Source organism: Pleurodeles waltl, chromosome 3_1 (genome assembly GCF_031143425.1).
Source record: "Pleurodeles waltl isolate 20211129_DDA chromosome 3_1, aPleWal1.hap1.20221129, whole genome shotgun sequence".
NCBI lineage: Eukaryota > Metazoa > Chordata > Amphibia > Caudata > Salamandridae > Pleurodeles > Pleurodeles waltl.
The window spans coordinates 419026246-419045137 of NC_090440.1; the positions used below are offsets into that span (position 1 = coordinate 419026246).

At 42.5% G+C, this 18892-nt stretch overlaps 1 protein-coding gene across 1 annotated transcript in view; it reads left to right on the top strand.

The window, feature by feature from the left end:
- LOC138284181 (aminopeptidase N-like) overlaps window positions 1–18892 on the top strand; it is a 280304-nt gene that overhangs the window by 125707 nt on the left and 135705 nt on the right. The window contains exon 9 of the mRNA XM_069222678.1: window positions 118–183. Within this exon, the coding sequence (XP_069078779.1) occupies window positions 118–183 (66 nt within the window). The remainder of the gene's footprint in view (window positions 1–117; window positions 184–18892) is intronic.

Sequence of the window (18892 nt, forward strand, 5' to 3'; positions counted from 1 at the left end):
AGTGATAATTTGACCCCAATGTCATTAACCTGTACCAACATTTACTGCCTGTGCATCTCTGTTCATTATAAGGAATTACTAAAACTCTTTCTAATAACAAATTCATTTTTTCCACAGTCATATCTCCAGGCATTCAAATATGGCAACACAGTTTATGATGATCTGTGGTTCCATTTGGAAAAGGTACGTGCTACATCTTTGGCATCAAAATGGGTAGCTTTGGAGCCTACACTTTCTCCCTAGTTATTGTATGTAATGGACCAGTGGAATGTTAGTAACATGCCTTCTTTATTAAATTCTGAGCCAATGGTGTTTTATTTTCGACTGTCAGCCTTATATTGAGATGTTTAAGTGTTATAATATACTGTTGCTGACATTAAATGACGCCACCTCCATTCTCAAGGATATGAAATGTCACGCAGTCTGGATACTGTAGATGCTGGTGCCTACTTGCCCCCAATACCAAGATTTTATTGCATGATGTTCCCTATGGTTTGCAATCACATCAGATAAAATTACCTAATGTGTAAACGTGAAACTAAGAGTCAGGTTATGTTTTTAGAGTTACCTTTTTCATATAAAAACCAAAGAAAAAAGAGTGTCTTTTGCGTAGCCAGGTAGCAATTATGATGGAGGTCTAATTGTCAATGAAAATTGGTAGATCTTGCAGGAGGAAGAATGAACCCTTCGGCTAGCTCACTGGAGCGTATATTCACTCATATTCATAGTATTGTATTGTATTGTAATAGTATTTATATAGCGCTTACTACCCCTGACAAGGGGTCAAAGCACTTTTTGGCGAGTAGCACATTATTCCGGAACCCAAGAGGAATTACTGGTGGATTAGTATTGGGAAATATGGGTACAGTTTTACTATTATTGTGAGTTAATTTGAGCAGAGGACACGTGAGTTTGTTAGAGGGGTTGACTAGCGTAATGGAGGGACAGAAGAGTGAAGAATCCAGAAGTGTTATTTGGGAGGTTACAGTAAACGGATGAACCTTGGGATGAGTAAAGAAGAGATGGAGGAGGGAAGAGTCTATGGAAAGGGTTGGTGAGATCATAGTAGCAGGAGGGGTGTTGGATGAGTCAAAGGTGAGATAAATGGGGGAGAATTTAGTAGGGTTGTTTGGGAGATCATGGTTGTAAACTGAGGTTTGGGTGAGCTAGATGTGGAAGAGAAATGAAGAGCTTAGGCAGGGTTATTTTGGAGATGAAAGTTTGGGATGAGTCTCAGTGGGGATAGAGGATAGACTGATAGAGACATGACATATGGTGATAGGTAGACAAAGTAAAGCTTACAAGAGAATACATTTATATTATTTTTATTTATTTATAATTTTATTTACATATATATACTTTTTAATCATTATTTGTATTTTTCTTAATTTACCTATTTATAATTTGAATTTTATTTATAGCTTTTATTTAATTCATTTTTATTGAATTTTTCTCTAGTACGGTAGGAGTAGAGTAATAAATAAATATATATGTAAATACATAGTAAGGGAATATATGTTTAACCGGTTCTGTGCCGCGGACGTAACGGTTACGTCCTGCGGCACAGTGCTGCTGTGCAGAGGACGTAACCATTATGTCCTCGGCACACAGCCCAGAGGGAGCGCTCTCGCTCCCTCTGTGTGCTTCCACCCACCCCCCCAAAGGCAGGGATGGAAGGGGAAGCCCTTCCCCTTCTACCCCCGGCCCCCCAACCCCACCCCCTGTGACATCAGCGCGCGAGCGCGTGCTGTTTGTCACAGAGCCTCCCCATCGCGCTTGAAGCTCAGCTTCCATCCCGATCGGAAGAGAAATGCTTTTGGCCAAATTTTGAGGTTTGCAAAGGATTCTGGGTAACAGAACCTGGTCAGAGCCCCACAAGTCACCCCATCTTGGATTCCCCTAGGTGTCTAGTTTTCAGAAATGTGCTGGTTTGCTAGGTTTCCCCAGGTCCCGGCTGAGCTAGAGGCCAAAATCCACAGGTAGGCACTGTTTTCTGTGAGAAAATGTGATGTGTCTATGTTGTGTTTTGGGCCATTTCCTTTCGTGGGCGCTAGGCCTACCCACACAGTGAGGTACCATTTTTATAGGGAGACTTGGGGGAACGCTGGGTGGAAGGTAATTTGTGGCTCCTGTCAAATTCCAGAACTTTCTGTCACCGAAATGTGAGGAAAATGTGTTTTTTTAGCCAAATTTTGAGGTTTGCAAAGGATTCTGGGTAATATAACCTGGTCAGAGCCCCACAGTCACCCCATCTTGGATTCCCCTAGGTCTCTAGTTTTCAAAAATGCACAGGTTTGGTAGGTTTCCCTAGATGCCGGCTGAGCTAGGGGCCAGAATCTACAGGTAGGCACTTTGCAAAAAACACCTCTGTTTTCTGTAAAAAAATGGGATGTGTCAATGTTGTGTTTTGGGCCATTTCCTTTTGTGGGCGCTAGGCCTACTCACACAAGTGAGGTACCATTTTTATCAGGAGACTTGGGGGAACGCTAGGTGGAAGGAAATTTGTGGCTCCTCTCAGATTCCAGAACTTTCTGTCACCGAAATGTGAGAACAATGTGTTTTTTTAGCCAAATTTTGAGGTTTGCAAAAGATTCTGGGTAACAGAACCTGGTAAGAGCCTCACAAGTCACCCCTTCTTGGATTCTCCTAGGTCTCTAGTTTTCAAAAATGTGCCGTTTGGTAGGTTTCCCTAGGTGCCGGCTGAGCTAGGGGCCAAAATCTACAGGTAGGCACTTTGCAAAAAACACATCTGTTTTCTGTAAAAAAATGCGATGTGTCCACGTTGTGTTTTGGGGCATTTCCTGTTGCGGGCGCTAGGCCTACCCACACAAGTGAGGTATCATTTTTATCGGGAGACTTGGGGGAACATAGAATAGCAAAACAAGTGTTATTGCCCCTTGTCTTGCTCTACATTTTTTCCTTCCAAATATAAGAGAGTGTGTAAAAAAGACGTCTATTTGAAAAATGCCCTGTAGTTCACATGCTAGTATGGGCACCCCGGAATTCAGAGATGTGCAAATAACCACTGCTCCTCAACACCTTATCTTGTGCCCATTTTGGAAATACAAAGGTTTTCTTGATAGCTATTTTTAACTCTTTATATTTCAGCAAATGAATTGCTGTATACCCGGTATAGAATGAAAACCCAAGGCAGGGTGCAGGTCAGTTATTGGCTCTGGATACCTAGAGTTCTTGATGAACCTACAAGCCCTATATATCCCCACAACCAGAAGAGTCCGGCAGACGTATATCGCTTTAAAAAATCTGACATTGCAGGAAAAAGTTACAAAGTAAAACGTAGAGAAAAATTGCAGATTTTTTCACCTCATTTTCAATATTTTATTTTTCAGTTGGTATTTTCTGTAGGAAACCCTTGTCGGATCTACACAAATTACCCCTTGCTGAATTCAGAATTTTGTCTACTTCTCAGAAATGTTTTGGTTTCTGGAATCCAGCATTGGTTTCATGCCCATTTCTGTCACTGACTGGAAGGAGGCTGAAAGCACAAAAAATCGTAAAAATGGGGTATGTCCCAGTAAAATGGCAAAAGTGTGTTGAAAAATTGGGTTTTCTGATTCAAGTCTGCCTGTTCCTGAAAGCTGGGAAGCTGGTGATTTTAGCACCGCAAACCCTTTGCTGATGCCATTTTCAGGGAAAAAAACACAAGCCTTCTTCTGCAGCCCCTTTTTCCAATTAAAAAAAAAAAAAATCACTGTATTTTGGCTAATTTTTTGGCCTCCTCCTGGGGAACCCACAAAGTCTGGGTACCTCTAGAATCCATAGGATGTTGGAAAAAAAGGATGCAAATTTGGCGTTTGTAGCTTATGTGAACAAAAAGTTATGAGGGCCTAAGCGCAAACTGCCACAAATAGCCAAAAAAAGGCTCGGCACAGGAGGGGGAAAAGGCCTGGCAGCGAAGGGGTTAAGGACTATAATAATGGGTAAAAAAATATGAGAAGAAAAGTATTATTGTAATAACAATGACTTTCAAGATTTGTAATATTTGAAGTTAATAAATAAGTGTACTTTTCTAACATTTATTTATTTACTCAATTTTGTATTCTCAGACAATGATTGGATTTAAGGGTAAAGTGAAATGCTATTTTGCCACATTTGTTGAAAATATTTTTAGATCATGCCATTTGGGAAACACTGACTGAAATATGAAACTGCAAAAAATCGGAACTCAGCAGAAATGTATCCGTTTCTCAGTTCTTGATAATCCCTAAAGTAACTTCAAATTCCTTGATGACTCTGACATCCTACATCAGCCATTACCTTAATATCTGTGGAGGTCACCCAAGATCTGACATATTTGTCAAAACATTTAGGGCATGATTAGGGAATGAAAGGGTGGGGAATAATGGAAAATCCTATGATTAAGGAGTGAGTGACAAATTTGGAGGAAACTCCAATGATGTAATTTTTTCCACCGTAGGGATAATATCTTGGGGGAAATTCCACCAATGGATTCTCATCCGAATGTACCATTCCTTCCAAAGTTTGGAGGTTAATCTGTTAGCATCCAACTCTAAATAAAACCACAAATCTCTGTAGGGAGCTCCAAAAAATAGACTTAGTTCACCTCAAATCATTGAAATCAGGAGAATCACTGCTCAACCTCTGGCAGCTATGGCACAAGCATTAGGTTATCCCCTGAGAAGTGCATGTTAAGTTCAAGCAGGGCCAAGATAAAGTGGCATTCAAATTTTAGCAAAAGTTACTCTTTGTGGTTAACTTGGACCAGGGCATGACTTTAGACAAATCACAATGGTTCAGAGGTCGGTTACATCAAATGGGTCAACCTTGTCTACTTGGGAATTAGTCTCTCAACTGGAAGTCAAAATCACCCAGCAAGGCATAAGGCAAGGCTGAGGCCAGCCAGAGTCCCTCAAATCTAGATACATCGTCATGAAACTCCTGCTGAAGCTGTTGGTTTTGGTGCCAAATGTTACAAGCAGGACAAACCTGGATTTCAAAGCCATTTCTAGGTTTTACCTTTTTACTTGGTCATGCTTTTGTTCGAAGGACTCAGGGAAAGGCTGGCAACTCTAGATGGACAGTGCCCCAGAGTTCTGTATACCTTTGCCTTGAGATCCCAATGAATCAGTTTTAAGAGTGACTCAAAACTCTGAGACTGACAAACCTGGTTTTCTTTCTCACCTTCGGTGCAACTGACTGAGGAAGCCTCAGCACTTTGGAAGAAATGACGTAGAGCCTGAGTTAGGGTCTGTCTGGCAGATTATTCCATCACAAACATGAAGAATATCCTCTCCACCATATTACAAGTTACTTCTATCTTATAACACTTGTAATGAGGTGGAAAGGATATGCGTCATTTTGTGACAGAGTGTAGGAGGGTGGCCTGGTTTGTAGTGGGTACCAAAGGTACTTACACCTTATACCAGGTCCAGTTATCCCTTATTAGTGAAATTTAGTCAGTGTCTAGAAGCCAGACTGTCTCCAGGTAGCTGTAGCAGAGCAGCAAAGGCTGAACTAGGAGACATGCAAAGTTCTTGCAATACCACTGTAGTCACACAGTACTCTCACACAAGAAAGAAAATACTCAGTGTTAAAAAAAATTAAAGGTACTTTTTTTGCTGACACAAAAGCTCAAAATACCTTAGAGACTATTCACCCTTAGGAGGTAAGCAATATACACGATATATACACTAGTATCCAAAAACAGGTAAGTACACAGTCAGAAAACATTGCAAAAAGTGAAAATCACAATAAATTGCAATGGGCCTGGGGGGAACACAAACCATATACTAAAATAGTGGAATCCCAAGGTCGGTCTCCCACCTAGGCAAATGTAGTGTGTAGAGGGGCGCTGGGAGTGTAAGAAAACACCAAAGGTAAGTGATAGAACCCACCCCAGAGTCCAGGAAAACAGGAGTAAATCACAGAAAGTTTCTAAAACACCCAAGAAGTCATGATAGAAGATTTTGGAAGAACCAGAAGAGACTGCAAGACGCCAACAATGGATTCCAGGACCTGAAGACCTGTGGAAGAAATGGACCAAGTGCAAGAAGCACTGAAGAGTCCAAGAAGAACAGGAGCCCCTGTTAACCTGGATGAAGGTGCAAAAGAAGACAAAGAAGACCGGTGAGAAGACAAAGTCAGTTATGCACCCAAGAAGACAGATGCGGGTTCCTAGTTGGTGCAGAAGATGTCCCACGCTGGATGGATGATTGCGGTATGGTTTGCATTGCTAGATTCCGCCAACAAACCTTGACACATGCAAAGCTCGTGGTTAGTGGAAAAAGGCACCGCCTGGGGCCAGGGGGGACCTGGTGGCCTCCACCCAGGACAGGGAGACAGAGGGGGCTCTCAGCAACTCAGAGAGCCCTCAGAAGACCTTGCAGCATGCACAGGAGTCCCACAGCACCGGAACAAGGAAGGTGCAAATGAAGGCCCATGCAGCATGACACAAAGGGATCCCACGCTGTCGGAGAACCACTCAGGAAGCTGTGCGATGCACAATGGAGTAGTGGGGGCCTAAGCTGTGCTGTGCACAAAGAACTTCTTGGAAGGTCACAAACAAGCCTTGGCAACTGCAAGTCACGTGATGTACAGGGTACTGTCTTGCGTGGGAAAGCAAGCCCTTTCCTCCACCAAAGTTAGACAGCTGGACCTTGGGACTATCTAGGTCACTTTAGTCCACCACCCATGTCGCTGGATCCACGCTTGTCGTCTGGAGAGGGGACCCACGCCACTTGTCGTCGCTGCAGAGAGGTGCCTGCTGAAGGAGGGAAGTGACTCCGTCACTCCACAAGAGATTCCTTAGGTTCTTCTGGTGTAGGCTGAAGACAGACAGTCCTTGGAGGATGCACAAACTGGAAACAGATGCAGTCGCTGGCAGGAGCTGAATATACAATGTTGCAGAAATCATCTTTGATCCTTTGTTGCATTTTGTAGAGTTCCTGGAGGGTTAAGCTGCTGTTCCATTGGTAGAAGATAAAGTAAAGGATGCAGAGCATTCTCGCTGGAGTCTTGCAATCTAAATCTGAAGAAACACCCAGAGGAGAGACCCTAAATAGCCCTGAAAAGGGAACTTGTCACCTAACCAGGTAAGTACCTATCAGGGGAGGCCTCTGATGTCACCTGCTGCACTGGCCACTCAGATGCTCCCAGAGTGCCCCACCACCTTGGGAACCAAGATGGCAAAACCCAGGGACACACTGGGGGAGCTCTGGACAACACTCCTGGAGTGGTGATGGACAGGGGAGTGGTCACTCCTCTTTCCTTGGTCCAGTTTCGCTCCAGAGCAGGGACTGGGGGTCCCTGACCCGGTGTAGACTGGATTATCTAAGGAGGGCACCATCTGTGCCCTTCAAACCATTTTCAGAGGCTCTGGGATGCTACCCCTCCAATGCCTGTAACACCTATTTCCAAAGGGAGAGGGAGTAACACCCATCTCCCAAAGGAAATCCGTAGTTCTGCCTTCCTGGGCCTGAGCTGCTCAAGCAACAAGAAGCCAGAAACCTTTCTATGACGTGGCAGGAGCTGGGGCTGCCTCAAAAACCTCAGAAGGCTGGTATGGCAGTACTGGGGGGTCCACTGGGGAGCCCACAGAGTGCATGTGATTGTGCAACCAATACTAGAATCAATATTGGGGTACGATTCCCAGTTGTTAGTCACCTTACATGGCCATATTCAGGGTTACTATTGTGAAGCTGGACATAGGTATTGGCCTATGTTGAGTGCATGCCTAAAATGGCATCCCTGCACTCACGAAGTCTGGGAAAATGGTCCTGGATGATGTAGTGATAACTCTGCTAGTGCAGGGGTGGCCTCACACATGGGTACTTTGCACCCAGCCTTCAGGGTTGCAAGGCCTGACATGTAGGTGACTTAAATGTGACCTGGTGCAGTGTAAATGGCTGTGAAATGGTGCATGCACTGTATGTAGCCATTTCAGCTATAGTTTTATACACAATATTTGAGCAAACTAGGCCTGCCGCTGTGCACTTAAACCTAGTTATGTTTTATTTTAGCTTTGTTTTATTCTTTTAGCAGTAGCCACATTTGCAGTCTTGTTTTATTTTCTCTATCTATCTGTACTTCGCCTAGGTCAGCACTGCTTTCTTAAACAAGACATTTCTTTCACTCTGTGCTTTTCTCATGGCTGCAGTAAGACAGGTTGCTGGCAAAAGTGGTACGCTTTGTCTCCAATGATCACAGAAACATACACACACACTTGGGGATCCTTTCTTGGAACATCAGTTGTTTTATTATAAAACCACTACTTTGACCCAAGTACGTTAGAGGGAGATTCCAGCCAGATGACCACGACTATATGCTGATTGCTGATTGCTTCACTGCAGCTGCTTATGTAGACTTCAGGCCTCTTGTTCAGGTCTGAGGGATGATGTCTTCCCAGGGGAAACATAAAGGGCAGAATTAGAGCTTAACATGCTGTGCTCTAACATAGCCTAGGTAGGAACTATCCTAATAAACTCTAGTGACAATATGGTAACGTTATTTTTGTGCTTTACTCTCCTTGTCACAATTTTGATCTTTTTGTGTTTCATCGTCCTAGTTATTGCAATACATGCCTTATTATCTGAGATGCAGTTACTTCAATAAAACATTATTGAACTATACACTGCCTCTGATTGTCCTTGTGTATGTTAGACTAATGTAACTGAGAGAAACCGGTGAAATCTGAGTGACCACGATTCCCCTGAGAAGTCATTTATGTCATGAGCCCGGTTCTCCAGTCATCCCCGCTCTTGGGTGGAGATAAGGCTCTGCTAGTTAGCTGGAAAAAAAAACTGATTAGGCGAAAAGGTGTCACATGGTATGGGATCAGACTTAGTCCCCAGCAGTACAGGTGATTCTGCCACCTGATCCAGTAGTCTCATTAGGATAATGAAAACCTATGCGACAGCACCATTTCACACGGGCTGCATTGTCAGTCCTGTAGAAGCCTTTGCATGGGCTCCCTATAGGTGGCAAAAGTAATGCTGCGGCCCATTCGGATCCTCTGGAACCCAAAATGCCCTGGGTACCTAGGCACCATATACTAGGGACTTATAAGGGGTGACCAGAATGCCAATCTAGAGTGAAAGCCTGGGTTACCAGTATGTAGTGATCAATTTGGAAACAGAGAGAGCATAAGCACTGGGGTCCTGGTTAGCAGGACTCCAGTGACACAGTCAAGCATACTTTCAAAATCAGTGAAACATACTGACTAGCAGGATCCCAGTGACACATTCAAAACACACTGACATCAGGCATAAATTGGGGGTAACATGTCAAAAAGAGGGTAGTTTCCTACACAGAGCAACTTATCTAACAAACTCTAAATCAGCCCTAAGCTCCGACTTGTTCCGTTTTTTTGGAAAACTCCTTCTGGTCAGTTGTAACTGCGAGAGGCAGGCCTCTAGGTATCAGGAATCTCACTACCCAGGTTTCCAGCAGGATCCAGCCCTCTCTGGGTTCTTTTGCAGTCAGGGCTCCTTTTTCTTTTTGTGTCCCTGAAGTATACAAACAGGAAGCCTACCACTTGACCCTTGGAGGCCACATCCAGGCCATTAAACAAGGTCACAATCTTTTGTTTGGGACAGGGAACGTAAGTGATTTGCCTAGAATCACAGAATGTTGAGCAGATGCCGAGACCCAGGGTTACCTTTTCCAATATTAGTTTCCTCTGGCAGTAGCGTCATAATTATATCCAAATCCTATTCCCAGGATAGTTTGAGGAGGTGGTGGTTGTGCAGCCAGCTTTATCCTACATACTAGCCAGTTATTGGTGAAATCATGCTAACTAGTCCTATTTTCTCACAGTTCCTCCATCTCTTGTTGCAGCACTTGTTCACCTTACTGTACAATTACCCATGCATTCTATTTCAAGATGGCAGGCAGCCAGCAGCCACCAAGCAGGCCACCAAGCAGGCTTGTTTGCATCTCCTTAACCACTCCCATATTTAGATGAGCTCTCTTCCCAACTGATGGGAAAAACTGTTTTTCTTCCCTACTGTGACTGGATCCTGACTGTCTTGGGAATGAACAGAAGTCATACTTACCATCTCCACTACAAAAGAAGAAGTACTAAACCTGTTCCTTGTTCTGTCAGCTGTTATGGTCCACTCCCAGAGGCTAAAGACTGCTACATGGTCAGCAGTTAACACCTGTCTTCTCTTTCTGGGCTTAGATGCAGGCTATTGTCCCATGACCAAGAGTTGTTGACCCTCCCAGCCAAGGATGGGTATTCCGGCACTGGAGGTGTCATGAGTGACAGAATTGGTTTAAGCCAGTTTTTGCTCAGACATCCTAATATATATTTTGATTTATAAAAAGAAGAGATATTTTGGAAGCAAATTTCTAGCACTACCACAAGCAGCTATAGGAAATACAGATTTTAATCCTATTGCGGCTTGCTTAAGAAAAACTTCAGGAAGGCCCACACAGCGAAATAGCTTTTGGGTTTTATTTTATAGCAAGAGCACTAAAACCAATATTAGTGTGGCTTATTATTTGTAAATTAACATTCTGCCCTTTTGGCTGACAAGACAAGCTTTAGGGTTATATAAAAATAGATTTGTCCAATGTGCACAAAGCACCTTCCATGCTATGTGTTATTGGTGTGTTTTTAAACCACAGCTGAGACAAAGCACAGTGGTGCTCAAGTTAGAGGTACATTTTTGTTATATATATGGATGGTGTAAATGCACACTGCTGCTCAATGACATTTAACTTCCATGCCATAGGTATTTTCTGTACCATCTTCAATATTCTTACAGGGAAGTTGAATGGATCAAATTGGATAAAGCCTATTTTTCCAATACCATTTAATCACAGATACCAACTCACTGTGCCACTAATCAGCAATATTACAGGGCCAAGACTAATTATACCAAAATAAACAGTGTCCAGAATAAGGTGAAAAACTTTGAGTGATCATGCAGAAAACATGAATTTGCTACAGTTAACGCCTAGTTTGGGCACACATATTTTAGCTCTTACACTTATAGTCTGTGCCTTTAAGAAGCAAACACATTTTATTCGCTTTTATTCATTTTATTACATTTTAGCACGGCTTGCTTTTAGCTTGTTGTTTTATATTTTTTCAGCTGCCTTTCTTAGAAAACATGCTTGTTTGTATTTCACATGTATCTGTCTCTTGCATGCATTTCACCCTGTTTCCTGCTCAAGCCTGTCATCTTTGTACACAATAATTTACCGAGTATTGCCGATCCAAGAGTTACAGAGTCAACCTTCTTACTATAGACATATTATCATGTCCGGCCTGTTCTCAGAAAACAACATGTTTTGTTACATAAACACCACACAGGCCAAAGAAGGGTAGAGGAGACATTCCAACCAGCCATCTTATGCTGTGTGCCACTTTGTCAACAGCTTTGCTGATCTTGGCCTTTTCCTTCCAGTAGAACCACAGGCAGACCCTGCCTTCTTTCAGGTATGAGTTTGGGGTTCCGTCCATAAGACCTGGACAGGCAGAAGGAGTAACACTGCTATGCACTCATGTAAGATGCTAGAGTGTAGGGAGGAATTCTTAGACTCATGATTATGTCAAGATGTTGGGACTGTCTATATGTTTCATTCTTATGGTCACAATCATCACAGCATTATGTTTTTTCCTAATAATTGCAGCTTGTGCCTTTTCTAATAGATTGCAGTTTCTTCAATAAATGTTTTGACACGTATCCTGCATCTCCTTGCCTTTGCATGCATGAGGTTGTGTAACTGAGAGAAAGGGGTATGATAGTTTCCACCATGACTTTCCTGAGCACTCAGTGTCATGTTTTTAGGTTGCCACAAATCACCCTTAGTCAGGTTTGGGTGAGGTGCTGCTAGCTAGCGGATGAGGTCAGGCCGACATTTTCTAGTCAGTGTGGGACTGATTCAACCACTCACATGTAATGGGGCTGCCGCTCTGAACACCCCATGGCAAGAGCCCTATGAAAATACAGTAGCGTAAGACAACTCTCTATAATTGGGGTTACACAGATCTGACCTCAGGAAATTGACTTCACCCATTGTCATTATCTCTTTCAGCATTGCAAACAGATCTTTAAAACAAAGTCATTGTTGAAGCACCAATGAACCTATTACCATAAGGCACACTGGCCCCTGGTCAAGACACATAGAAAAAGAGAGCCATTTGAAACTTTGAGGGTCAGCTTTCGGCCCTAGAAATTATAGAAGAATTTGAATGTCATTATTTTAATCTGTGAACTGTAAAAAGATATAGTTATAGATATATCAATAGCTTGCATCTCAATAGTGTATTACATTTGGCTTTGTGCGATGTCAGAGAAGGAGAAATAGAACTCTCCTGTGAAGACTTTCAGCTTCCCACACATTTTGTGGGAAGAGAACTAAGATGTTCAGCCTGACAAAGCTGAAAATCATGACCCCAATACCAACCTAATATTTGAAAGGTACAAACAAAATGCAGAATTGATCATATCTGGTTCCTCAACTGTAGCTCTAGAGCTAAAAGAGAAAAACATATTGACATACACTATAAGAATATTATATCACCCAGACAATGAGGAAATATTCAAAGAAACATTTGCAATGGTATTTCAGTGGAAAATAAATATGTTTGTGTCCTCTGGTGCCCTATAAAATATAATGCATGCTGCGCACATAGTTTTACCTCCCCCCAATGTTCTGTGACCTAATTCAGGTGCCATATTAAAGTAACTAAGTGTATGCTATTCTAAGGTTCTTTTGGAGTGACAAAGATGGAAAAGCTAAAAATAATGAGGGGTTAGTTTCTGTTCATCTTCCAAAGTTTTACTAGTCCTTCTAAATGAAGAAGAGTATAATTGTGCGGCATACACCCTAATACCACTAAAAGCAACAAAACAGGGCAAAATAAAAAAAGCACCTTGGAGAAATACAGAACTAAGGGCCAGATGTACCAAAGCATTTTACCAATTCTGTATCTATGGGAAAAGGCTTTCCTACATATGGCCCTAAAAGAGGTAAAATGACAAATTAGAAAGCTGAAACTCACCTGGCTCACAACAAACAGCCATCAAGACAAATGTCACCTACAGAAACCTAACAGAATATACAAGTCATCAATCAAAAAGGCAAAAAAAAAGCTAAAAACAGTACATTTCAGACAGAATTCAAAATGCTAAATGTGCAAATCAATAATTTTATAAAATTCGCACATTTCATAAACCTATAATGCACAGAAGGAACTCATAACATTACAGAATTCACTGACAAACTGGCAAATCATTATATAACCAAAACATACACATTAGACTCCTATTCAAAACAAAGGAAAACCACCAGCACCAACCCATTTCCAAAGCTCCCTTTAAGAGTAGACTAACCCAGCCTCTACATTCCATATCACAGAGTAAATTTATGGATATGGTCAAAGCTAGCAGTCCAACTGACTGCCCTTCTGACCCTTGTCCTCCACAAATCTTCAAAAACATTCTTCTAACTACAACACATCAGTAAGAAGATTCATAACCACGGGAATCTTTCCTAAAGAAAAAAAAGGCACACTTCTGCCCATTATTAAAGAAAGCAACCGTAGACCAGCTGATCCCAACAACTACAGACCAATGACAAATGGGCCTCTCCTGGGCAAACTGATACAGCAGCATTCACACGGATGTCATAATTCATCAAAGATCAGACTACCAGACAGTTCTCCACCCAGGACGAGGCACAGAATCTGCCATCATCGCAATGTGGGAATACCTTAAAACACAGTAGACCGGAAATGGGTCACTACACTACTTCTCTTGGACCTCTCAGCTGCCTTTGTCACAGGTGACCCTGACACTCTAATACAAAGATTCTATGGAGCCGGAATAGAGAGACCTGCTCTTGACTGAATCACATCCTACTTTCAAAACAGAACAAATGTCATCTACACTTTCTCATTCAAACTGTACTATATAAAATCAGGGATCCCTCAAACGTCTATCCTCTCACCCATGCTTTTCAACATCTACATGAATTCATTACCAACAACGATCAATGAATTTCAGCTCACATGCTTTAACCATGCAGATGACACACAACTACTCCTTAAACCAGAAAGCCCCAAAGACATTTTAAACGTAGATATCGTCAGTTGTCTCAGAGCCATAATTCAGTGGATGACAGGGAACCATCTCAAATTGAATGCTTCCAAAACTGAAAGACTAACATGTTGTGACTGGAAAAAGTATGACCCACTCTGCGCCTGGCCTGACAATGTGAGACCACCTCCTAAAGTATCTAAGGAAGGATGAAACCTTGGAATTACCATGGACTCCAAGCTATCAATGAGGGCCAAAGTGGACAAATTAGCAAGATCAAGCTTCATTGCTATGGAAACTCTGTTACACATACTCCACCACCCGGGATTTCCACACCTGGTTCAGGCTACTATCTTTCTTGTACAGCCTCAAATGGATTATGCCAATGACCTCTACCATGGATCATCTTTATCAACAATAAAAAGACTACAACAGATTCAGAACTCTGCTGCCAGACTACTACTATATGTAAAGCCACACGCTCACATCTCCCCTACTGTGAGGGCCCTACATTAGTTACCGTTGGATCCAACTTCAAACTGCTTAGTATCACCCACAAAGCAATACATGGAACAGGACCACTTTTTCATCAGGAATAAAATTACCAAATACATTAAACAAAGGAACCTCCATTTCAGATTGGCACCTCACCTCAAACTCCCACCATACAAGAAAAAAATCATAGGGAGTACATCCTTCTCGGTCCAAGCAGCCAAACTATGGAACTTCCTATCCCAAAATATAAGATTCACTGATAACTATCTTTTCTTCAGATGACTACTCAAGAGTTGCCTCTTTCCTACATAACTGCCACACTCAAACACTGATGTACAGTGTATCAGTGTGTATATAAACATTTATAATTTGATTATATGTATGTATCTAGATGTGTGTTATAATCTGCTATGCTTGTGATGCATTCTGTGCACGCCTTCATTGTTCTCTGCTCTGCTCAGGCAGTATTTGATGTCATGGAATGTAAGTGTGTGACTGGAGGTTGGTCTGCAGTTAGATAGAGTGGGCTGAGCAGAGAGGCTGCTGTTCCTGTTGGGGTACTTTATCATGTAACTTCTTCAATAAACCTACAACCTTTTAACTTACATGAACTGGGTACCTGACTCCTACTTACCAAGAAGGAATCTTTTATTATACCACTGACAACAACTGGAAAATGAACTTACTTGTAAGAGAAACTGATGGAAACAAAGAGATTGAAGACATAGGAGAGAAAAAGAGTTTGGAGACATAAAAAGAGAAAAAGAAATGTATTTTCCAACAGATAGCCTGTTGACGATAAACCCAATAGGAAAGCACATCGATTGTGAGTGAACCGGCATTGAGTAAAATGAGCAACTCTTAGAGCCTAAATGCACCTTAATTTAATACTCTATGATTAGGATTAAATTAAAAGATATAGAGGAATGGTTGGGGGCACGAACATTTAGACTCTGAGTGTTTATGTTTGAAGTGATCCATGAAAGTGACAGGAGAATTAAGTTACAGGTTACGTGTTTGAAACAGTTTAATCACTATTGCGCTTGATTTATAGAATATGTGACTGAAATTGGTGAAGAAATCTGAATTCTAAGTAGTTGATACAGTTGCCTGTGTGCACAGCAAAGATCCATCAGGATGCGCACTATCATCTTTGCTGGTGTCCGACCCCACGGTGAGCCGCATGATCACTGAAGCTTGTCCCAAGAACTTTCATCATAAACAGCTACGCGTGACTTGACAGGAGCCCAGCACGCCAGGTAGGCACCTACCAGGTGCTGGCGGAGGGCCTGACTTCGGCAGGGAAGGCATCCTGGGAACAGCCGTACAGCGTGAAAAGAGCCACACTGATGACTGAAGCTGGCGTGGCAGGAAGTCACTTGAGTCACTTAAAGGCTTAGGACTTATCCTGCTAAATGATGCTGAAAGTGAGCTTGGGCTACCAAACTGATACACTTTGGCTGTGAACAGTAAAGTAAGACTAATCCAGCAAGTCCTCAATGGAGAAGAGCACAGTGGCAGCTGAACCAAAGGAAAAGTGAGGGACAGTTCAACTAAGAGTTTGCACACGCATGAGAGGAGCGCTTCCTGGAGCTCTTTTTGGAGACTCAAAGCAGCATGTTGTCCCCCTATAAAATGAACTGAATTAGGGACGTCCATCCAATGTTTTGGGCACTGTCATTATTCTGGAAAATTATATTTATTGATTTGTGCAACAACTGATCCTCATGGCATTTGGGGGTAATGGACTGTTTAAATTGGATCTACAGCCAGTGTTATATGTTGTATATTCTGTGAAGTCAGTGTTCTATGTTCTATGTTCAGGTGAGATGTCACTCACCATAGTGGAGGACTTTAATTTGTTACTAGAGGTTATTTTTTAATACCATGATGAGTTTGTTACCAGACAATGGCCCTCATTCCAACCCTGGCGGTCTATGACCGCCAGGGTGGAGGGCAACGGAAGCACCGCCAACGGCTGGTGGTGCTTCCAGGGCCATTCTGACTGCGACGGTAAAGCCGCGGTCAGAAAAGGGGAACCGGCGGTTTCCCGCCGGTTTTCCCCTGGCCCAGGGAATCCTCCATGGCGGTGCTGCTTGCAGCGCCGCCATGGGGATTCCGACCCCCTTCCCGCCAGCCTGTTTCTGGCGGTTTACACCGCCAGAACCAGGATGGCGGGAACGGGTGTCGTGGGGCCCCTGGGGGCCCTTGCACTGCCCATGCCACTGGCATGGGCAGTGCAAGGGCCCCCTAACAGGGCCCCATGAAGATTTTCACTGTCTGCTTTGCAGACAGTGAAAATCGCGATGGGTGCTACTGCACCCGTCGCACCCCTGCAACACCGCCGGCTCCATTCGGAGCCGGCTTCTATGTTGCAGGGGCTTTCCCGCTGGGCCAGCGGGCGGCCTTTTGGCGGTCGCTCGCCGGCCCAGCGGGAAAGCCAGAATGGCATCCGCGGTCTCCTGACCGCCAATATATATTAATTTGCTACATTTTGAGTGAAGTTGCTAGGGAAATGCTTTTATATATGTGTTCAATGCAATATATTGTGTTATTTAAGTTGCTGGTCCTGCAAGAGTATGCAGTAGAGGGTGAGTGTTTTTGAGTCCCTGGTCCGGCAAGTGTATGCTGTAGAGGGTGAGTGTTTTAATTCTCTGGTCCTTCAAGAGTTTTCTAGTAGGGGGTGAGCCCTGGTACTGCAATATTATGCATTAGAGGGTTAGTATTTTAGGCTCCTGGTCCTGCAAGAGTATGTGGTAGAGGGTAAGTGTAGAGAATATTTAATTGGCCCTGCAAGAGTTTGCATTGGGTATTAGTGTATTGCTTGTCCTTAAAAGAGTATGCAGTGTATGGTGAGTGTTCTAGGTCCTCAGTCCTGCAAGAGAATGCAGTAGATGGGTGAGCCCTGGGCCTGCAAGGGCATGCAGTAGAGGGTAAGTGTAGAGAATATTTCCTTGGTCCTGAGAGATTGGGTTAGTGTAGTGCTTGTCCTTAATCCTGTAAGAGTGTTCAGTAGAGTGAGCATTTTTCTTATTCAACCACTGTTCCCTGGTCCAGTGAGAGTGCATGGCAGAGGTTTTCTTATTTAACCACTTTTTCCTGGTCCAGCATGAGTGCATGGCAGAGGTTTTGATATTTGACCACTGTCTGAATAATTTATAGGGTTTGAATAATATATAGGACTTATTGAAGCTTGAGTCTTGTATGTGTTCTGTTTGTATTTTATTATTTTTTTATCTTTCGTTTCCTGTTTGCATTTTATTATTTTCTAATGGAAGGAGATGTGTTATAATCTGCTGTGCGTGAGATGCTTTCTGTGCACACCTTCATTGTTCTCTGCTTTGTTCAGCCAGTGTGTGATGTCATGGAATGTTATTGTGTGACTGGAAGTTGGTCGGCAGTTAGATAACATGGGCTGAGCAGAGAGGATGCTGCTCCTGGTGGGGTACTTTATTATGTAACTTCTTCAATAAACCTACAGCCTTTTAACTTACATGAACTGGCTACCTGACTTCTGCTTCTGTAGAGAGAACTTTTAATTACAAAAATAGGTGTATTTCCTTGTACAAATATGCATAATAATTATGTTTTTTAAAATATATAGATACTCTTTAGAACTGCATAAGAAATGTATATATTACTTATGGTTGAATATATACCTACATATAAATATACAATTCACTTAAATAAACAAAGTCTACAGGGACGTTATACATAGGTTTACTTTAACAAAACCATAGAAATTCAGCAATTATAGTTAACTCGCCACCTAAATTAACTATAACTCCTGCCCCCACCATGCACAGTTATTTCTTCAATAAGTTAAGTTGTAATGCTTCTTTGATATTTTTATTGTTGTTCTAAAAGTTGTCATGAGTGCTGTAGTAACTGGGGTAATTAGCATTACATGTAATAGTTATTTGAAATAACTCTGACTATAACTGATGAATTTTTATGGTTTTATGCAAGTAAATTCAGAACCTAACTATAATGTCTCAGTAACCTATTTTTTTATAGTGAACTTCTATGGTTTTGTTTAATGTAAAGTAATTTTAATTATTATACGTTAATCCAAACATTGCCGGCCTGTGGCCAGGCCCTGCAGCCCCTTTCTGTTTAACCACCCAACCCTGTGCCATGCACCACCTTAGGCCAGCAATCTGTCTTAGATACCACCCAGGGCACCTAGTGTGCAATTAACCGAGAGACGGAGCATTAAGGCCCAGCGGTCCGAGACCGCATTACTGTCACAGACAAGGAGCTTCTAATCATGCCTGTCTATGAAAGTAGCTGTTTTCTCTGTTTCCCTGCCCGCACCTCTGCAGGCAGGAAAATATACAAAGCCTCCGTTTCCAGCAAGCAAG